The sequence below is a fragment of the Dromiciops gliroides genome, chromosome 4 (assembly GCF_019393635.1).
Source record: "Dromiciops gliroides isolate mDroGli1 chromosome 4, mDroGli1.pri, whole genome shotgun sequence".
In the NCBI taxonomy this organism is placed as follows: Eukaryota; Metazoa; Chordata; class Mammalia; order Microbiotheria; family Microbiotheriidae; genus Dromiciops; species Dromiciops gliroides.
Genome location: NC_057864.1, coordinates 98,738,325 through 98,761,175, shown reverse-complemented (window position 1 = coordinate 98,761,175; position 22,851 = coordinate 98,738,325). Strand labels below are relative to the sequence as shown.

Genomic DNA, 22,851 nt, shown 5'->3' with positions numbered 1-22,851 from the left:
ACCTTCCTTCTTCAAAGCAAAAAAACCCAATCTAATTGGCCTTTTCAGCAAGGAAAGGATTTTTTTCCACGGATAAGTTGTTGGCCAATCACTTGGTTGGCTGGTCACTGACTGGGAATTTTGGCCACCAGAAAAGTCCCCTCACGATTGATATTTTTATTCTTTTCTTTAGAACAGGTGAGTCTGAGCTACTGGGACAATCTCCGCTGGGTATCTTCAACTGTAACATCAGTCTTCACTTCCATGGCTCCCTAGATACCATTTAGATTTCTTCCCACAATCCCCAGAATTTGATCATCAATTCTCTTTGAAATTCCTCCTCCTCTATGTGCTCAAAAAAAGAGAAGCCAGCTTTGATGTGTCTGAGGAATGGAGTCCCACAGATAGAGCCAGAAAGACTTGTTTATGTTCCCTCTACAGAAATGTGCGGGGAGGAGGTTTGTTGACTCACCCATGGGAGGTCAGAGAGGGTGACCAGGAGGCTTCCTGCGCAGCAGCCAGCATTTAAGATGGAAGTGGACGGCTTCGAGGGAAGGAGGTTCTTTGTCAGGAGCAATGGCTTATATTAGAGCCTGGAAGCCCCCAGATACCTTCCTAAGAAGGAAAAACTCCAACGTCTCTTTCCAAATCTAAGCTGCGACTAGTGATGTGACTTACACCCTGAAGGTGGATTTCTCTTCTGACTGTGGAGAGGAGGGATTCCTCTGGATCTAGCCTGATCAGTGACCATGAACAATAACTTCTGCCGGGCGCTGGTGGACCGGAGGGCCGTGGCTTCCCCCAGTTGTATGCAGCTGGGGATCGTGGCCCCTCCAGGCCATTCCCACCTCCCCCCCACAGAGTCCTTGACGAGCGTGCCTTTCTTGCTCTACCCCAGCAACGTGGAGCCAGCCTATTATGATACATATGGGGGGATGTTCCCTTATGTCCCATTCCACGGTCCCTTCGGAGTCTATGACTACCCGTTCGAGCCCGCCTTCATCCAGAAACGCAATGAGAGGGAGAGGCAGAGGGTGAAGTGTGTCAATGAGGGTTACGCTAGACTCCGGGAGCACCTTCCAGGCGCACTAGCAGAGAAGAGACTGAGCAAAGTGGAGACCCTCCGAGCTGCCATACGGTACATCAAATACCTGCAAGACCTGCTTAGCACCTCGCCAGAGGGCACGGCTTCCTCCACCGGCAGTAATCTCCTGGGTGGAGGACCCAGCCCTCCCCCGGGTCCTCTGACAGACTGTACCAGTGACGGTGAAGCCAAGGCCTCTTCCTCCCTGCTCCCAGAGTCTTCCTCTTCATCCTACTTCTCTTCCTCCCCCTTCTGGGAATCAGAGGAATCCAGCCACTGAATCCCCCCCATGCCTACAACCCCTCCCCTTTCTATCTCCCTTCCCCTCTGTCTGACACAGGAAAGACAATGGTGTCGGTGCTTCAGATGGGGAAAGGTTTGACCTGGTTGGCAAATCTTGAAGCAAAGTTTCTGTAGGAGCCCCTTTTGAACGTGCTGTGCAGTACCCAGTGATCCCCACTAGATGGCTCCAGACTCCAAAATCTAGCATTTCCTCCGGGTTCCACCCAACTCCCTGTGACTCTAAATGGTAGGACAGTTGACAATCTGGAACGGTGGAAGGAGTTGTCCTAACCCAGAGTTCCTTACGATAACAGGTCGATGAACCCAGACACCGCCTCACTCCCTCTCCCACAACCACCCCAACACCAAAAAGGGAAGAGGAACAAACATTTATTGAGCACCGCCTATATGCCCACTCAAGTTTTCCAAATATTATCTCATCTGAGATAACTCATTGAGTTCACCTGTCCAAAGAACCTCCTGCCTCCTCGGCTGCTCAGGCCATGACCATAAAGGGAGGGGGAGCACATGGGGAGGTGGGACATTGTGGGATTTACCCTTCCAAGGTCTTTCTGAGGTCAAAGCAGGCAGAATGAATAGTAGATCGGGTAGGGATTGAGCAAAGTGCTTTTACCTGTCCCCAGGCAAGTCCCTCCAGCCTCTGGTACTTGGATATAGACACAATGTCTGTGTCCCATTCCATGGTCTCTTGGGAGTCTTCCCTTCATCCAGAAATGCAATGAGAGGGAGCAGCAGAGTGAAGTGTCAGTGAGGGCCACACTACTCCCTGCTGCACCTCCTCCCTTCCCTTGGGAGTTTCTTCTATTAGACTGTGAGCGTCTGGAGGGAGGGTAGGGGCTCTGCCTGTGTGCCTTGACTCCATACCCACACCGGCCACTACAAATCAGGTTTGAATAAAAGCTTGTTTTGTTTTTACTTTTTGGTGTCTCTTGAAAGCAGCTTGTCCCTCCCCAGCTATTGTCCCCACTCTTCCCACTCCCATCCTTCCCAGCCCTCTCATCCCAGAGCTCTTCCCAAGGGGCCTCCTGAGAAAGTCCTCAGGACCGGTGAAGTATCTAGGGTAACTAAGCTAGACTCCAGCCTGGTGTTGGGAAGATAAGTCTCCAGCACAGTCTTGGTCTGCTCCCATGTCGGGCAGAGGAATTTGGGAAGAAATGGGAAGAAAGGAGAAGTTCTAACTAGGAGGTGAATTGGGCTGCAGGCCAGGCCAGTCCTTCTGCCTTGTTTTGGTGGTGACTGGGGTTAGAGGCCTCAGTCTTGAGACAGATGGAGGGCTACAGTGGAAGGAGCATAGGATCAAGAGTCCAAGGGACTAGGCTCGTCCTGCTTCCCTTTCCTCCTTCCCCTGCCCAGTCACATCCTGTGTGGCCAGTTCTGCTGTAAAATGGAGTGAGGACCAGTGGTCCCAAGGACCCCTCTCACTCTGAATCTATGATCCTATATGACTGTCTGGTTGGGGACAATAATAATAGCATTAATTAAAGTATCCCATAATAATAGCTAGCACTTATTTAATACTAATTAAAGTGTCCAAATCATTTCGCATTTGTTTTCTCCTTCGATCATTACAGCCACCCTGTGAGGTAGGCGCTGTTTTCCTCATTCCCATTTTATAGATGAGGAAATTGAGGCTCAGAAAACTTAAGTCATTTGCCCAGGTTTGTGCTGTCATTAAGTGACTAAGGCAGGATTTGAATTCGGGTCTTCCTGACTCCAAAGCCAGAACTCTATTACACTATCTCCCTAGGACAAGAAGCCCAGCTAGTCCCCAGGGCATATTCTGAACCTTTTTTTTTTTATTCTACTTTCTGTCCTCCCTACCCTAAGAGCCACAAAATGTGGCTGGAATATCGCTTCCCATCCCACCTCCAGGCTGGTGCATGGGCGAAGGAAGGAGTGACAGCTGCCCCTTGGCCTCAGACACTCAAGCACAGCAGGAGCCAAGCCGGGGCTAATTTTACACACATGCTGCCCGCCCGCCCCCATCTCCACCCCCAGTCCATCTCAAGCAGCAACCTAGCCCGGCTCGTCCAGTCCGGGGCAAGGGGCCCTCCAGGACAGACGCAGGGGAGAAGGAGGGGGAGGGCAGGGTGGGGGAGACTGAGAAGAAGGCAACAGCATGGAGCCCTCCTCGCCCCAGGACGAGAACCAGAAGAAGAAGCAGCCCAAAAAGCCAGTTCCTGAGATCCTGCCCCGACCGCCCCGGGCACTGTTCTGCTTCACCCTCCAGAACCCCTTGAGGAAGGCCTGCATCAGCATCGTAGAATGGAAGTATCCTTTGGGACCAACCCAAGTGGCGGCAGGGATGGGGCCGGGGGTGGGGGAAAGACTGGGAGGTCTCCCAGCACAGCTGGACCCCTGAGAGGACAGGAGACAGGAGATGAGATAGAGAAGAGAAGCTAGCAATATTCGATACTTCAATGCCCCCAAAGGCCTGGTCATTTCATCAGTGTAGGGACAGTGGTGGGGAAAGAGGAGACAGACCAGAGTAGAAATGGTGTTGTGGGATTAATGTTGTATCTCAAGGCATCCCCTCTCTGCCACCTGTGGGACCAGGGGCAAGTCTCCTAACTTCTCTGGGCCTCAGTTTCCTGCTGTGTAAAATCAAGGCATTAGACTACTAGATGACCTCTAAATCCCCTTCCCACTTAAGATTCTTAGAATCCTGAGAAGAGATGCCTGAAATGACAGAGTGTTACTGGTAAGGATGGGTTAGGGGCGGGAAGAGATCAGATATTGAGATAGAGAGAGGGAAAGTGAAATGCTCTCATAAAGAGCAACAAGATAAAAAGGTTAAGCTGTTTCTGTTTTAGCCCAAAACAATAACCCCAAGGGTGGAGACTAGGAATCACCTCCATCCAGTCTGTGTTGTAACTCCTGTCAGGAAGGAGAGGGGTCTCTGGACTGGCTTAGAATTCCAGGAGGGAGACAGAGGATTGTGAAGGGGGAGAGTATAGTCTGGGGGTATGAGAAAGGTGGGGACAGTCATAGGGAGACTCGGGATGTTTGGAATGAGTGGTTTAGGGGAAGGTTGCTGTGCAGGGCTCTGGGAAGGTGGCTACAGAGTCCCTGGAAAAGGAGAAGAGGTTAAAGGGAGAGAAATAAACCATTTCAAGGGGGAGTTGTAAGAGCTGTTTGAAATAACTTGGGATTTGCATTCATCCTATTCCCCACAGCTGCTCTCTGCCTACCCGAGATCAAATCTCCCTTCTGTTTCTCTGACCCATTTGTCAAAAGGTTTCTCTGCCCACCCCCCATCATTTGATCCTTTCCCTCTTTTTCTTCCCTTTGACTGTTGTTTTTTTAATCCCTTTTATATTTCTGCCCCAAGTGTCTTCCTTATCCCCCTCTTCCCCATTTTCTTGTCTCCTCTCTTCTCTGCTCCCCTGTCCTCAGATACCCTCTCCTCTCCTCTTCTCTGTTCTGCTTACATGTCCTCCCCCAGCCCAATCCCTTTCTCCATGGTTTCCCCAACCAAGTCCATCTTTCAAAGCCCTAAAGCTACCCACCCTCCTCCTTCTTACCCCACAGAATTCAGTTTTGTCTGCTACCATACTGGTTATAGGGCAGGGCTCCATCATGGGAGAGTGGTGACGACTTATGAAACTCATTGGCCCTCGCTGCTGTTGCCCAGTAGTAGAGCAAGACAGGAACCAGAAATGAGGAGTCTCAGGGGCTGAGGGAAATTTTTCCTAATTCCAGTCAGCGACAATAGGACAAGTCTCTACAAGTGTGTCCGGATCTAATTTCCTTTATCCTCTGCTCCCCCTCTCCTTTACCCTCCTCTGCACTGCTCTGCTCACTCCATGCCTTCTGACCCCAATCCCATTTTTTCCTAATTTCTAAATTTCTTTAGGCTCGGTCACACTTGCAGGGACATATTGTTGCTGAATGAGGCATGGTCATGAAATAGACCATTTGGATTCCGACTTGGTGGGAGGTGGAGTGGGGTTATGGGTGTGAAAGGATATGGGTGTGAATCATCGTACAGGCTTCTGGGCTTGCAGTCTTGAAGATCTGCCTTCAGATCTTGCCACTGACAATTAATATCTGTGTGACAGTAGAAAGTGATTTACCTTCTCAGCACACCCAGGCAACTCTGGATGCTCTAAATTCTAAATTGATGATTTGCATCCATGGTGGGAGTGGAGTTTCTGGATCAAAAGTTCTCTATGCTGATGAAAGCATGGGTGCCTACTTCCCCTTCTCTCCAATCCTCAAAAGAAGCTCTGCATTTTTATATAATAAAATTTTATTCATATCTTTTGCTTTTACATCACCAAAATTTCTCCAAGTATTCCTTTCCTCTCCCTCCCAGAGCCAACCTAAAATCTCTGCATTTCTAAGTATATACAAGTAGGAGGAGATATTCAAGTATATGCATATAGAACAGTGTGTGTGCAAATGTGCATGATGACTTAACCAGAGAAATCTCCTTGAGCCACTGGAAACTTGAGAGTTCATTCTGACCCAGAGCTACACCACCAACCTTCTTGCTTGGGAGCTCCTAGTATATATTGGCATAATACAAGTCCATCTGCTTCCTAGGTCCCCTAGTAATACACCCCTTACCCCTAATTCTAACAAAATTCCCAGAAGTCCATTAATCCTTTGGTGGAGAAAGAGACAGAGACAAAGAGAGAGACAGAGACAGAGAGGGGAAGATTGGCAGACAGAGACAGAGACAAATAAAGAGACAGAAACAGAGAGACGAAGATCTAGGCGGGTATCTGATTTTCAGGCCAGGCCTGAAAAGACAAAGGTAGGAAGTATACATGCGGGAGGAATTTTAAAGCCACTTGACAATAACAATTCAGTTCAGTTCAAGTTTACACACAGTTGTTTTGTTATATCAATGATTACATAACAATCATTGTTTCTTCCTAATGCCACACAAGTACACATACACACAGACCCATATGGTAGAACAAAGCTAAACAGTCAATTAAAACAGGTGAACACCTCAATCATTCTGCAACCAAAATCCTCTACTGAGAGGACTTCACTGCATTTCCTGAGCACCTCCAAGGAGTAAGGCACTCCTCCAGGTACTAGAGAGAAGGAGCAAGGGTACAGAGGGGAATGAGACAGAGAAACCATCCTGCACAATGAATAAAATACGCACACGAATAACTCTAATGCTATTTCAATTAAAGTGAACAACTGGATTAAGTTCCTGCCGTGGGCAAGGCACTGAGCTAGGGCTGGGAGATAGGACAAAATGACAAAAATGAAAAAACGTTTCTGACCTCAAGAAGCTTACATTCTAGCCGTCGATGTGCATGAGCTAAAAACTAGTGGTACAATAAAGTAGAGTTTGCGGGGAGGTGGATAACTTCATATTATAATAATAAATTTCACTTATATAGTTTATAAATTACTCTCCCCATTTTACAAACAAAGAAACTGATACTGAGAAAGTCTAAGTCACATAGTTAGTAGCTACTATATAAATCATTGGTTGGTTGGTTAATTAGGTTAGGTGGGTTATTTGGGTTGGTTAGTTAGTTAGTTAGTAGTGCCAATATTTAACCATAACCCTCCTACTAAGAGTTATGAGAACTGGTATTTGAGCTAGCCCTTGAAGGATGAAAAATCTTTGATAATCAGAAATAATCTACAACTATATAAGTGTTTAAGGTTTACAAAGTGATTTCCTTCACCCTGTGAAGCAAGTAGTTCAAATATGAATATGACTTTTTGCAATCTCAGAGATTGGTGAGACATGCAGGTGGCATGGTGATAAACTTGGAATCCGGAAGACCTGAGTTCAAATCCTTCCTCAGACTCGTTGTCCGTCCAATTCTGGGCAAACTACTTACTGTCTCTCATTCTCAGTTTCTTCACCTGAAAAGGGAGGATAACAATGGCACTTAAGTCCCAGAGTTATTGTGAAGATTTATTTTTTCCATTACATGTAAAGATAGTTCTCAACTTTTGTTTATACAAGCTTTACAATTTTAGATTTTTCTCCCTCCCTCCCCTACCCTCCCTCCCCCCTCCCCTAGACAGCAGGTAATCTGATATAGGTTATATCTATATATCTATATGTCTATATACATAGACATATAGATATATCTATACACACATATATATACACATAATAACATTAATCCTATTTCTGCATTAGTCCTGTTATAAGAGGAAAAATCAGAGCAATGATGAAAAACCTCAAAATAGAAAAAAAAAACAGCACCAAAAACAAAAGAAATAGTATGGTTCATTCAGCATCTATACTCCACAGTTCTTTTTTTTTTCTTGTATTTGGAGATCTTCTTCTATCATGAGTTCCCTGGAACTCTTCTGTACCATTGCATTGGTGAGAAGAATATAGTCCATCACAGTAGATCAACACTCAATGTTGATGATACTGTGTACAATGTTCTTCTGGTTCTGCTCATCTCACTCATCATCAGCTCACGCAAGACCCTCCAGGTTTCTCTGAACTCCTCCTGCTCATCATTTCTTACAGCACAATAGTATTCCATTGTATTCATATACCACAACTTGTCCAGCCATTCCCCAATTGATGGGCACCCCTTCAACTTCCAATTCCTTGCTACCACGTAAAGAGCAGCTATAAATATTTTTGTACATGTGAGTCCCTTTCCCCTTTCCATGATTTCTTTGGGAAAAAGACCTAAAAGTAGTATTGCTGGATCAAAGGGTATGCACAGCTTTATCGCCCTTTGGGCATAATTCCAAATTGCTCTCCAGAATGGTTGGATCAGTTCACAGCTCCACCAACAATGAATTAGTGTTCCAATTTTCCCACAGCTTCTCCAACATTTATTATTTTCCTTTTTTGTCATTTTAGCCAATCTGATAGGTGTCAGGTGGTATCTCAGAGTTGTTTTAATTTGCATCTCTCTAATCATGAGAGATTTAGAGCATTTTTTCATATGGAAATAGATAGCTTTGGTTTCTTCATCAGAAAACTGCATGTTCATATCCTTTGACCATTTCTCAATTGGGGAATGACTTGGATTCTTATAAATTTGATTTAGTTCCCTATATATTTTAGAGATGAGGCCTTTATCAGATTTAAACAAGACAACTTGTATACAGTTTTCAAATCTTCAAGCACTATAGAAATGTTTGCTATTATTATTGCCCAAGTTCAGCCCAGCTAGTGTGAATTGGGACCCAGAATTCAGACCTACCAGTTCAAATCTCCATCAGCTGAGTCTAGGTCCATTAGTCTTTCTACAACATCTCACTCATTCTCAGGAAGTGACACGGAAAGAGTCATTGGGCCAGAGTTCCACCATTTCCTCCTTGTGTGAACTTAGGCAAGCCAAGCCAATGGATTAACACAGAAGTTAACCTCTCTGGAGTTCAGTGTCCTTATCCACAAGATGGAGGGGTTAGACTGGATGACCTCTAAGGTCCCTTCCAGCACTAGACTTAGATTCTATGATGTTTCAGAAGCAAAGATACAGAGATAGAAAAGTACAGATCTGATCTGGACAATTGTCGTATGTTGGATGATTCAGATAATTGTGTGTGCATGTGTGTTTGTTGAAGTGAATTTCACTGAATAGTGAAGAATTTCATTTGATTAGAGCAGCTAAATGTAGTTCCCCAAGTTTGGTCAAAACTATTTTCATAAAGATATTTTGATTTCTAATATAGTAAGTATCAATAGATATAACCCATATAAACAAAACTCCTTGGGGGAAGCCCTCCATAATTTTTAAAAGTGTAAAAGGGTCCTGAGACCAAAAACGTTTAAGAATCACTGGACGAGACTCCAGTCAGAGTCTACTACTGATCATGTTACTGACCTCAGTTCTCCCAAGTATGGCCTGAATCAGAATAAAATGTAATTGGGAAATAGCTAAAAAAAAAAAAAATACAATGAAACACAAATAATGTTAATATGTGGTTTTCTGAGTCAATGTGTGGCCTGCAAGGAATCCTTCCTTATATGGGGTTTAGTGGCCCCTATTTCTATTTGGTCTTGCTGTCACTGGGCTAGAGTGGAAGGTACCCACAATAGAGTTAGGGGTATAGGATAGGATGTCTGCAGAGGTGTCTACCCAACCATCCTCAAGGACTCTCCTTAACTCTGCCTTCAGACCCTTTGAGACAATCATCTTACTCACCATCTTTGCCAATTGTGTGGCCTTGGCGGTGTACTTGCCCATGCCTGAGGATGACAACAACTCCCTCAACCTTGGCCTGGTAAGCAAGCCCTGACTGCTCCCACTCCCACAGGATCACAGAACTTCTGAGTTAGAAGGGACCTCCTGAAAAACAAGCGTAGCCCCCTCAAAAGAATCCCCACAATAATATACCCGACAAATAGTCATCCGGCCTCAGACCAAAGACACTTACAGAGGGAAACTCAATACCCACCAGGGCAGCCTGTGCCACTTGAGGTCAGCTCTAATGCTCAGGAAATTTTTCCTGACATTAAGCCTAATTCACCTCTTTCCAACTTCCTCCCAGGGCAGTGAGAAGGCACAGTGGCTAGAGGGTCAGGCCTAGAGTCAAGGAAGACTCATTTTCCTAAATTCAAATCTGGCTTCAGACATTTAATAGCTGTGTGACTCTGGGCAAGTCCCTTAGCCCCATTTGATTCAGTTTCCTCATCTATAAAATGAGCTGGAGAAGAAAATGGCAACCCGCTTTCTTTTTTTTTTTTTTTTAGTGAGGCAATTGTGGTTAAGTGACTTGCCCAGGGTCACACAGTGTTAAGTGTCTGAGGTCGGATTTGAACTCAGGTACTCCTGACTCCAGGGCCGGTGCTCTATCCACTGCACCACCTAGCTGCCCCAACCTGCTTTCTTTGTCAAGAAAACCCCAAATGGGGTCACGATGAATCAGACATGACAAAACTAAACGATTTTCTCCCATTGCTCCTAGTTCTGTCCTCTGAAGCCAAGCAGAAGGGAGCTAATCTTTCTGCTACCTGATAGCCCTTCAAGATCTTGAAAATAACTCCCTCCCCCTTCCAATATTCTCTTCTTCCAGATCAACATCCCTACTTCCTCAATTCATCCTTATTTGGCATAGATTGAGACCCTCCCCCACTCAGTGCCCTGCTCTGGTTTGATGGCCGGCTTATCCATGTCCTTGCCAAACTGTGGTTCCCACAGCAGGATGATCACATCTCAGTTGCTGGAAGCCATGCCCCTCCTTGGACAGCCCAAGATCTCCTTGGCTTTCCTGACGGTCCTTCCATGCTGTTGACTCATACTGAGCCTGCAGTCTACTCCATTTCTTTGGATTGCATCCAGCTTTGTTTTCCACCTGGCTCTGTATGACACCACTTGGGTTCCAAGCCCCTGATGAAGTTGGCCAGTCTCCACTTAATTTTCAGTGGGGTGGAGGGGGGTGGGGTGTTGAAAGGTGAAATGGACTTGGATGCTCTGTAAGGTCCCTTCTGGCTCTACAGTCGCTGTGACACTGTGTCATTAGCAACTTAGTTGGTTTATAAAATGAAGGATTTCAATCTTCCCTCCCCTGAGTATAATCTAGAAGAGATTTGGTCCCATTGACTTGTCTTTGTGAAGGGCTATAGCTTTCACCTCAGAGGAGGGGACATATTTAAGAGTTCACAAAAGGTTACTTCTAAGCCAGTCTACCAAGAGCAGAAAATCCAGGACATTGAAATCAGGAAGCCTCTGGTTCATGTTCTGTTGCCGATACTTTCTAACTGGATAGGTGTTAAGACATTTCATTTCCCAGAGCCTCAGTTTGCTCTTTGGTAAAATGAAGAAAATAATATTTGTGGAACTCACAGGGCTGTTATGAGGCTCAAATTAGGTAATGTGCCAAAAAACTTCCAAATAATGCCATAGGACAAATTAGGTAATGCGGTCATGAAGAGTCAGATGCGACTAGGAAATAGCTAAAAAACAGCAAAGAACATTCCTTATTCTCTACAATGCCAGATAGGTCTGAAAAGCTGTGCCCATATGAAAAATTCTCTACAGATAACCCAGAGCTAACTAGTTCACATTTAAGATTAATCATAACTATTTATGTAACCAATGGCCCAGATTCCCTGAGTTTATGTGTATCACTCATCTTTTGGAAAAAAAATAATAAATCCCTTTTGTTTTTACATCACTGTTATTTCCAGATATAATCTCAGCCAGCCAGCTCTTGGAACAAAGAAATAATGATTGCCTTTGATAGCATATGCATCATTTTGTCAAAATCAGGAGTCGATCTTGAGGGTGAAGGAGGAGAGCGGCTTCCTACATATAATTCTTTGGCTCATGCCCCTATCCTATATATCTCTTTATTTCTGGACAAGTTAGATTATACATGAATTCAGAGCAACAATGTTCTATTAAAAGAGAGTGACAGGGAAATAACAAGCAAGTGGATTAATTATTCAGCACTATTGGCACCCATTCCCACTGGCTGTCACCCCTCTTCCCCATTCGTCTCCTAGGAGTGCAAGTCAGCTCTCTGTTAACTCCGTTCCCCCAAAACAACAGAAGAGGGATGTCTGTTCACTCCCAGCAGCGTGTTAGCTTAGCAGCCTCTGCAGCTATTGGGGAAGGCTGTTTCTTTGTCACAGCGCTGCAGGCTAAGGAGGGCTGGACTTTTCTTGGCAATCAGGTCTCACCTGTCTCTTCTGGGTGGCTCCCATACCTCTCCAACCCTCTATCTCCTCACCCTCCTGAGAATCCCATTGTCTCTTTAATGTTATGAATACTAGAATCGAGCCTGCCCAGCCAGAGTGTATGCTGGTTAATGTCATCATCCACCCCTGCATCGATCTCCTCACCCTCCTGAGAATCCCCTTCTCTCTTTAAGTAATGGGGACAGCTAGGTGGCACAGGGGATAAAGCACCAGCCCTGCATTCAGGAGGACCTGATTTCAAATCTGGCCTCAGACACTTGACACTTACTAGCTGTGTGACCCTGAGCCAGTCACTTAACCCTCATTGTCCTGCAAAAAAAAAAAAAAGACTATGCGTATTATAAGCCTGTCCCACCAGAGTGTGTGCTGGATAAAATCATCATTCTGTAGACCCCACTAACAGACTTCTGGGAAGAATAGAACAAAGATATGGCCCTATATTTGTAAAAATGTTACTAATGGACAAAGGGTCCTGGTCTGCCCTCTGAAGGGGGCCAGGAGGGGGGCCCGTGGGGGTGGGGGGGTGGGGGGGGTGTTAAACAGCTGGCAGACAACAGCTGGAAAACATTCTAGGGATTGACAGATTAACTAAGGGGCCTCTGAGCAAAAGTGTGAAGGGATCAGGTATTATTGAGCCTGAGGAAGAAAAGGCTTGGGTTTAGAGTTAATAACAGACCACTGGGGTTGCAAAGGGCTATTTCATAAAAGAGTTCAAACCTTTATTGTCTTTCTCTCTGTGTGTGGATCCCAGATCAGGAAGAAATGGGTTTAACTTTAGCGAGAGAGACTGAAGTTAGGCACTCTCCAGCAACTGCTGAGGAAAACTACCTAAGGAAAAATGGAGAATCTTCTCTTCTAGCAATCTTTCCCTAAAGGGATGGACCCCTACTATCTGGGGAAGGGTTAATGGCTGGACCCAAATAATATTGGGAATTTGGAACTCCTGAGGAAATCCTAGATTTTGTTACTACTCTTTGACAATTTTTGACCAGGCAGGGGAGAGATACGCAATGAAGGATAGAATGACTAGGGGTGAGAGGAGGAGAAGGTTCAGGGAGAGATGGTGCGTGTGAGTATATAGATATATAGCCTTGCAAGACAGCATGGTACAGTGGGTTCTAATCCTAGCTCTGCCACTAGCTATCTTTGTGACCTTGTAACTTCATATTTTCCAAGACTCAGTTTCCTCATTTGTAAGATGGAGTTTTATTAGATATAACTTCTTAGGTCCTTTCTAGCTCTAACCCTATGATCTTAGGAGCCCATGGTTCTTGGTCTAGACCTAAATGGAAAATAGATTCTGAATTTTTTATTAGAAATAAAACTGGGGCAGCTAGGTGGCGCAGTGGATAGAGCACCGGCCCTGGAATCAGGAGGACCTGAGTTCAAATCTGGCCTCAGACACTTAACACTTAACTAGCTGTGTGACCCTAGGCAAGTCACTTAACCCCAATTGACACACACACACACACACACACACACACACACACACACAAAACCAAAACAAAACAAAAAAAAAAGAAATAAAACCCATGTGGGGTAGATAACTTGCTCTGCTGGTTTAGACCAACTTTGCACAAAATAAAATAAAAATTTTTAAAACCTTGCATGAGCCTTCACTTTTTACATTTCAAGGAGAAGGCATTAATTTCTCTTTGGAGCACTGCTTACTTTCTCAGGACCCTAAAATCCAGACCACCTCGTTCTAGTTCTTGAGGGTAACTGGGTTACAAAGCACAAGAATTCTCAAACTGAGCCATGTGCCCCTTACCTCCAAAGCTGAGCTCTCCACACCAGAAAAGAGCCTGGATACCCCATTTCAGCCCCCAGTTTAGGCCCAGACTGACACAGAATGATCCTGAGTGGAGGAAATGGACCTGTTCCCCATCAAGTGAATTGTACCATAGACCAGCCTTTGGAGCAGCTCATTGATATAGTGGATAAAGTACAGACCTTGTCATCAAGAAGGCCTCAAATCCTGCCTCAAATACTTCTTAGCTATGTGACCCTGGGTATTTAATTTTTCTCAGCCTCAGTTTCCTCATCTGTAAAATGGGGTTAACAATGCCACTTATCTCACAGTTGTAAGGATTAAACAAGATAACAGAGGTGTAGTGCTATAAAATTGCTAGCTTTCATCTTCCTACCTGTTGATTAGAATTTGATACAAAGAAAATTCCCCCTTGTTGATTCCTCCAAGACTTCTATTCTCTATTACTAGTCCTTTCTTCTATCTTCTAGATGTATCTATTTTTCTTTCTTTTTTTTGGAATTTTTTTTAAAAAATTTGTTATTCTGAATTTGACATATACCAATGAGCATTTCCATATTCAAATAATATAAAAAGAAGATTGCATGTGAAACCATGAATCTATTAATATACAGCTTAATTTTTTACTTTAAAATTATATTTAATTTTTTTTCAATGAGCAAGAATTTATCTTCTCTCCCTTCCCCATCTGTTCATGGGGGGGGGGGAAGGAAAACAAAACTCTTGTAACAGATATGCATAGTCAAGCAAAACAAGTTCTAGCTTGTATTTTTTAAGATATATAATAAATTCAACACATTCATTTGAAAACTGCTTGTCTGTGGCCCCCTCCAAACTTCCTTCTATTCTCTTCCGTGCATTTTTTTAAAATGCTTTAATGACACTTTCTTCTTTCTTTTCTTCTCTTTTTGGTATTCTTGTTACTAGAACCCCTGTGTCCCCTCCTGATTCCTCCTCTCTTCTGACCTGCCCCCCATTACAAATAAGCATTGTCAACCAAGCATAGTCACAAAGGCCAGTAATTCTATCTACCCAGGCAGCTTGGTGGCTTTGCTTCAAGAGGATCAAAGAAAGGATAGAGCCACAGCTTAGGCTGGGTAGAGAATGAGTAAGTGGAAAGAACACTGACTAGGGAGTCACAGGACTTGGGTGTAAAGCCCACCTTAGCCATAGGCTGGCTTTATGTCCTTGGGTAACTTGTTTAACTGCTTCAGCCTCAGTTTTCTCAAGTGTAAAAGGAGGGGGTTGATCTAGATGACCTCTAAGGTCTCCCTCATTTCTAAATCTATTATCCTGTCATCATTGGCAATAGAAAAAAGCTTCTCAATTCTGACTTTTCTTCTGTTTTCTGTACCAGGGAGAATGACCTTTGGGACTGGGTAGGACGGAACAAAAATGGTGAATAGGGAGTCGATAGCCAAGCTAAATAAGGAGAGAGTAAGAGAGCTCAGCAATGCTTGATGAATTCAAGTCACCTGGTTCAGGTGAACTAATGGATGCCACAGTTGAGCTGCTGTAGGTACTAGTTGAAAGATTATGGAGAACAAGAGTGGTAGCTCAGATCTGAAGGATGCAGACCCTGATTTCCAAAAAATAGAAGAGAATGGGATTGGTAAACTATAGGTAAGTGAGATTGATTTCAATTCCTGGGAAAATTCTCAAATGCATTTATTAAAGAGTTGATTAATGAACATCTAGAAAAGGAAGCAGAGATCACAAAGAAAAACCTTTTGTTTCATCCAATTCAGGTCATGCTGGTCTAACTTCATTTCCTTTTTAACAGGGTTTTTTGTTCTTATTCAATTATGTTTAACTCTTGATGACCCATGGCGGCCCGGAGCACATCAGTGCTCATCCTTGAGGTTTTCTTGGCAAGGATACTGAAGTGGCTTGCCATTTCCTTCCTTCACCAGGGATTAAGACAAAAGTTAAGTAACTTTCCTGGGGTCACACAGCTAATAAACGTCTGAGGCCAGATTTGAACTCAGACCCTTCTAACCCCAGGTGCAGCACTCTATCCACTGTGACACTCACTGCCTCTAATAAACAATTCTTTATCATATTTCTTTATGGGGATTCTTCCATTCCAGACAGAGAACCTTTAGCTCCTGGAGGCTCCCTTCTCATTTGGCTTTGATCAAGAGAGAGACCAGTTTTTCTGCCCTGGATCACCTCATTCTATTCCAAATGACTCCATGTCATCTGGGAGAAAGAATGATTATGTCAGCTATTTTAATAATAACTCACATTTATCAAGGGTTTTAAAGTTCATGAAATGCCTTCCTTAAAACCACCTTAGGAGGTAGGTAAGCCTAATGAAGGAAGTAATCATTCCAGGGCAGTGACTCAGCTGCATCAGCCCTTTGAGAATCAGAAGACTGGGGGCAGCTAGATGGCGCAGTGGATAAGGCACCGGCCCTGGATTCAGGAGTACCTGAGTTCAAATCCGGCCTCAGACACTTAACACTTAGTAGGTGTGTGACCCTGGGCAAGTCACTTAACCCCAACTGCCTCACCAAAATAAAAAAAAAGAAAAAAAAAAAGAGAGAATCAGAAGACTGTTTCTAAAACTGATTGGTTAATTCCTAGCAGTCAAGTTTCAGCTCAAAACCTAATTTGCATCCAGTTGTGATTTTTAAACCACACCGGCAGGCTCCACCCTTACAGAACCTGATTCTTAAGCCCTTTGATATGGTTCAGAACCCACATTTGAAAATATATCTGGGGGCAGCTAGGTGGCACAGTGGATAAAGTACCGGCCCTGGATTCAGGAGGACTTGAGTTCAAATCCAACTTCAGACACTTGACAGTTACTAGCTGTGTAACCCTAGGTAAGTCACTTAACCCCGCCCCCATTGCCCCACCAAAAAAAAAAAAAAAAAGAAAAGAAAAAGAAAGAAAGAAAATACATCTAAGGAGAACAGAATTGTAGTCTTTAGAGAGAGATACAGTAATTTCTTCTTACTGAGAAATACTGGACTAGATGAAAAAACATATGCGCCTTTGTCAGCACCCCCTCTTCTTGAGTCCTTGCCTCATCTGAAGCCCAGCTCCATGCAAGGGACAGAAGGAGCTGGAGAGAGTTGCTTGGGACACTGGGAGGTTAAGTGACTTACTCAGGGTCACTTGGTCAGTTTGTGTCAGAAGTGGGACTTGAAATCAGGTCTTCCTGACTCTGTTACAGTGGAAGCCAGTCCCATCTTCTCTAAGCCGTGCTGCTTTTCTATTCCTGGGTAGGTACATCAGTGGGGGCTCTGAGGCTCTAGGAAGGGCAGGAAGCCTTCTCAAGGTGTGCAACAAGTCAGAGCATGAGCCTGGAAGAGGATGAAATAGATACAGCCCTAGCATCACTGCCTACTTTACAGAGACACGTGCTTTGTAAGCCTTGAAGCATGATATCAATGTGAGCTATTATTATTTGGGGAGGTGGCCATTCATGCCCCTCATGTGCCCTCTGAGGTGGCAGCCCTGGCAGGGCCCCTTGGTCCACAATAGCCTCCTTCATTGATGTTCCATTAAGGACTTGTGGGGTTAGGTTACAGCTCAGTGTCCCTAAGAAGGCTGGGGCCCAAGCCTCTGGCATCCCTGGCATCCCATCAAGACTGGGGGGCTTTTTTTAGAGTCAGGAATGTGCACACAACCTTCCCACACAGACTCCAGAGCCTGGGCAGGCCTGGATTTCTCAGACTTCAGAGGCCCAACTGGAGTGAGCCCTCTAGCCTCTACTGAACATAGTCCTGGATCACCGACATTTACCTCCAATCCAAGGAGGCAACATGGTACATACTGGATTTGGAGTCAGATGATCTGAGTTTAAATCCTGGCTCTGAGACCGAGAGCAAATCATTTCATTTCTCTGGGCCTCCGTTTCTTCACCTGTCAAAGGAAGGGAATGGACAAGATCTTCCCTGAGGCTCCTCTCAGCTCCACTTCCGTAACCTCTGGTTCTTAACCCCTCATCCTAGGCACATATTCTACTGACCATGAAATCTGGTCCCAGATCCCAGAGTAGAGAATTTGGAAATTCCTTCGACTAGCTGGAAGACTCCCAAGACATCTGTCTCGACTTTTCCAAAGTAAAGCAGCAGAGTTAATGTCTTCCACCATCACCACCACCCCCCCATATACACCTACTCCATGGCCACAGCAGAGCCTGAAGGAAAGCAGCAGCAGTGAGGGGCAGGACTGATTGTCTTTCCAAGGTCATGCTGGCCTTGGAAGTCTCTCCTCACTCTCTTGCCTCTTTCCTCTCCCTTCAGCTAATGTTGACTTCCTAACTTCACCCTGACCCTCCCCCTTTTCTTGCCCCCCAACAGTCCCCAAGCTTTCCCTTCTCATGACCCTCAGTTCTCCAACATCAGCCTTCACACACACAGAGACACACATGCACATGTACCCGCACGCACATGCATGTGCACACACACACACGCACATGTAGCCACTACACCCTACGAGCTCCTGCTTTTGCTTGTCCCAGACAAGGGGAAGGGAGGGGAGAAAGGGGGCCTGCTTGGAACCTGAGACCATCTGAGGGCTCTGTTTGGAGAGGTGAGGTAGACTGAACCAGATTTGTTTTGGGCAAAGGTTCACAGGCCTAAATATATCCACTCACTTCATTCTTGGGTGGGTCATTTTCCAAACCCAGACCCTGAATCAATCTTGGTAAAACCAAATCCTCGAATGCCCCAGGAGTGGACGTTTTAAGAGGCCAGGTTCCCTCAGGAGGTCTCAGAGATACTGGTTTAACTGGTGCTACTCAGGGGTGAGAATAATAGAGGAAACCAAGGAGCTCAGAATCACAAAGTCCAAGCAAATCCATGAATCCAAAGGGCCATGTACACCTCCAAAGAGCAGAGAGTGTCAGAGCTGAAATTGGGCATGCTCAAAATTTAATTGTTTTATCATTTGATAGAAGAAGAAACTTTAAAAAGGAAAGAGAAAGAAGAGAGGGAGAGAGGGATAGGTGAGGTGAGGTGAAAAGAGAGGGGGAGGAGAAGAGAAGGGAGTAGAGAAGAGAGTGGAGGAGAGGAGAGGAGAGGAGAGGAGAGGAGAGGAGAGGAGAGGAGAGGAGAGGAGAGGAGAGGAGAGGAGAGGAGAGGAGAGGAGAGGAGAGGAGAGGAGAGGAGAGGAGAGGAGAGGAGAGGAGAGGAGAGGAGAGGAGAGGAGAGGAGAGGAGAGGAGAGGAGAGGAGAGGAGAGGAGAGGAGAGGAGAGGAGAGGAGAGGGGAGGGGAGGAGAGGAGAGGAGAGGAGAGGGGAGGAGAGGAGAGGAGAGGGGAGGGGAGGGGAGGAGAGGGGAGGGGAGGGGAGGGGAGGGGAGGGGAGGGGAGGGGAGGAGAGGGAATGAGAAACAGACTTGTGAGTAGCAGGGCTTGTATTCAAATTCTATTGTCCGTATATTAAAGCCTGTGTTTTTTGTACCACACTGTATAAATTAACCCTCAGGGCCCCTCTCATTATGCTGCCTCAGACCCTTGCATGGATCTCATCAATCAGGCAGTCATTCAATCCACTGGCATTTCTTGAGAATCTACTGTGTACCAAGGACCATGCTGAGCACTGAGAAATACCAAAGCAAAAGTGAAATAGTCCCTGACCTCAAAGAGTTTACACTGATAGGGGAGACGCCAGGTACATATATATAGGTATACACAGAATATATGCAAAGCCAAGGCAAAGGAACTCCGGTGAGAGAGCAGTTGTTAGTTGTTGGGAGGAACAGGAGAGGCCTCATGGAGAAGTAAGTGTTTGAGCTGAGTCTTGAAGGAAAACAAGGACACTAAGAGGTAAAGGTGAGGAGGTTTTGAAGTTCAGGTGTGAGGGATACCAAGGGCAAAGGCTCAGAGATGGGAGATGGATGTCTTGTAAGAGGAATATCAAGGCCAGTTTATCTGAACTCTTCTATGTATGACAGGGAGTCATGTGTAAACGGGATCGGAAAAGAAGGACAAAGGCAGGTTTTGAAAAGCATACAATTCCGGACAGCTAGATGGTACAGTGGATAGAGCACCGGCCCTGGATTCAGGAGGACCTGAGTTCAAATCCGACCTCAGACACTTAACACTTGCTAGCTGTGTGACCCTGGGCAAGTCACTTAACCCCAATTGCCTCACCAAAAAAAACAAAAACAAAAAAGAAAAAAAAAGAAAAGAAAAGCATACAATTCCAACCAGAAGCTTTATAACTACAAACTAGATGCTAGAGGCACCAGGGGGCCCCTGGAGGTCATTATTAAGTAGGGGAGCGAAGCAGCAGATCTGAGGATCTGCACCTTAGGAAAGTTCCTTGTGCCAGCCCTAGACACAGCTATGAAGTTACTGAAGTTTGTCTTTGGAGCGCCTCCACCTCCCCTCCCAGCATCCTCTTCCCCTCATCTGCCCCCACGAGGTCTTCCGGGAGCCCCCTCATTTCTCCCTCTCATTGACACCTGCCCTTTCAGGACATCTTCCCAGGGTCCCGATCTTTCTCTCCACCTTTTCTGCGACAAATTTTCCAGCCTGGCATTCACCTTGGGAAGAGTTTGACAAAGTAATAAGACGTCAAAGATTGATAAAGGCTTAATGGATTATCTCTCACCAGGGACTATGCATTTAACAGGAAACAATGGCTTAACCCAAATGAATAACTGCATGGCGGTAGAATTGGAGACACTATGACAGGATGTGGGTAAGACAGCACATATAGGCATGAGAGGCCTATTGTTCCCTCCCTCTGCCATGGAGACAGGCAGAAAGCACATTTGCCTGATGTTCTCCTCTGGGAGCCCAAGCCCACTGCCAAGTCATATCCCAGAAACAAAGACAGAGGTGTATTCAAGGCTGTATTACTAAGCAGAGCCAAGGAGGCAGAGAAAACTCTCAGGAAGCAAGGAATCTCAGAGCTGGAGGGGGGACCCTAGAGGCCCTCAAGTACAATCCATCCAGGAACAGGATGCCCTCTCCCCGACGGTAACATCAATCAATCAAACATGTATAAAGGAAAACCCACTAGCTCCCAAGGCAACTCATTCCACTTCTGTATAGTTCAGTTGTTGGGAAGCTTTTCCTGAGATCAAGCTGAAATTTGTTTCTTTGCAATGGCCTCCCTCGACTTATATTCACGGAACATGAACTCAAGGTCCTTCCACCATCTTGGCTGCTCTTCTCAGATGCTCTCCAGATGATCGATGCTTTTCTTAAACAATAGTTCCCAGGCTGCACATAACACTATAGATGTAGTCTGATGCAGACAGAATGCCCTGAACACAGCCTAAATTCACATCAGCTTTCTTTGGCCACCATGTTAGGCTGTTGGCTCATATTTAGTTTGTAAACCACACTTGGGTTCGAGAACTAAATCTTACAAGTGTGAGATGGGGGAGGAAGTGTGGCTGGCTAGAATTACATTGCAAATGAATTCGGATAAGTTGCTATCTAGCCACACTTCCCCAACTCACACTTGGACTTTTTTTTTTTTTTAACCCAAGTAGAAGACTTGGTTTAGGGCGGTGTGGTAAAATGAAAAGAGCTTCACAGCTAAAGTCAAAGGATTCTGTTTCAAATTTGGTTCAGGCATTCACTAGCTGTGTAAACTTAGGCAAATGACTTCTCTGTTCCTCAATTTTCTTATTTGTAAAATGAGGGGAAGGGCAGCTAGGTGGTGCAGTGGATAAAGCACCGGCCCTGGATTTAGGAGGACCTGAGTTCAAATCCAGCTTCAGACACATGACACTAACTAGCTGTGTGACCCTGGGCAAGTCACTTAACCCTCATTGCCCTGCAAAAAAAAAAAAAAAAAAGGAGAGAAAAAGAAACAGCTCTTAGAGGGAAGGATCTATCTTTTACCTTTCTCTGAATCCCTAGCAATTAGCAGAGGACCTGGCACATGGTAGGCATTTAATAAATATTTATTAACCAACTGACTACAGTAGAGGGGATAGACTATATAATTGCTAAGGTCTTCCCAGCTCTAAATATATCATCCTATAACTTTACATTTCTTTCTCTTAAATTGTATCTTATTACATATAGCCCAACATTCTAGACTGTCTATGCCTTATTGGAACTGAATTTTGTCTTCCTGCATATTAGTTCTCCCTCCTAGATTTGTGTCATCTGCATAATTGCTTAGTATGGTATATATGTCTTTAATTAATTGATAAAAATGTTCAACAGTAGAGACCCAGTCCCTTGGGATACTTCACTAAACACCTACTTCCAAGATGATGTTGAGATAACAATGATATTCTTTGGATGTGGGCATTCGGCAAATTCCGAATCTATCTATCTAGTATTGTCTAACCCAGATGTCTCCATCTTGTCCAAAAGAATAATATCATCCAGGGCCCTGACAAGTGTAGGCCCCTGAAAGCTATACCCAGGTTCAATGCACACTTGGGTTAGTATCTAGTTAAAACTATACTTCAGGTGGTACAGTGGATAAAGCAACAGCCCAAAGGAGAAACTGAGTTCAAATCCAGCCTCAGACACTAGCTGTGTGACCCTGGGCAAGTCACTTAACCCTGATTACCTCAAAAAGAAAAAAACCCTATACTTCACAAACTCTTTTACCAAACCAAAGCATAGGACTTATTAATTCAAAACAAAAAGTAATTTAATTAAAGCACAGCAAGATGATAAGGACACGTACAGAGAGGCACAGTAGCCCAGAGGTTTCCATGCCAACAGTGGAGGAGGAATCAATCACTCATAGAGAATCCTTATGGTCAAGTCAACTTGTTCCTAGGACTTGTTCCTTGTTCCTTGTCCCAACTAATACCCCTTCTCTGCCTCTGAGGCTGCTGCTTGCTACTTCCCTATAAATCTGCTAATGTCATCAGCTGGGCTGCCCTTTCTTTTTTTTTTTGACCAAGCTGTGGTTGGTATTATCTACCAAGCTATTTTCTTCCCTGTATTTCCATCTGCTGGTTCTCTGCTGAATTGTAGGTGCTGCGTTGTTGCCCCTTCCCCACAGGATAAGAAGGCAGGACTCTTTTTGTGCATTTGACCCATAATTGCCTCAGGAGTATCCCAGTCCTCCATTCTACATATGATGCTAATTCTAGTCCACCATCACCACCAAGAGAAAAGAAAAACAGTCACAAAAAGCATTCGGTCCAACCCAAATGTTGG

General features: G+C 44.9%; 2 protein-coding genes across 2 annotated transcripts in view; both read left to right on the top strand.

Moving 5' to 3' along the window:
* The first annotated feature begins 723 nt into the window (after positions 1–723).
* ASCL5 (achaete-scute family bHLH transcription factor 5) lies at positions 724–1,344 on the top strand. Its single transcript, XM_044005532.1, has one exon. It carries the CDS (start codon positions 729–731, stop codon positions 1,341–1,343), a length of 615 nt encoding a protein of 204 aa, XP_043861467.1. The 5' UTR covers positions 724–728; the 3' UTR covers position 1,344.
* Positions 1,345–3,416: 2,072 nt separating this feature from the next.
* The window catches only part of CACNA1S (calcium voltage-gated channel subunit alpha1 S), a 98,741-nt gene continuing 79,306 nt past the window's right edge, over positions 3,417–22,851 (top strand). The window contains exons 1-2 of the mRNA XM_044002526.1: positions 3,417–3,637; positions 9,448–9,553. Coding sequence (XP_043858461.1) covers positions 3,486–3,637; positions 9,448–9,553 — 258 coding nt within the window. The 5' untranslated portion in view covers positions 3,417–3,485. The remainder of the gene's footprint in view (positions 3,638–9,447; positions 9,554–22,851) is intronic.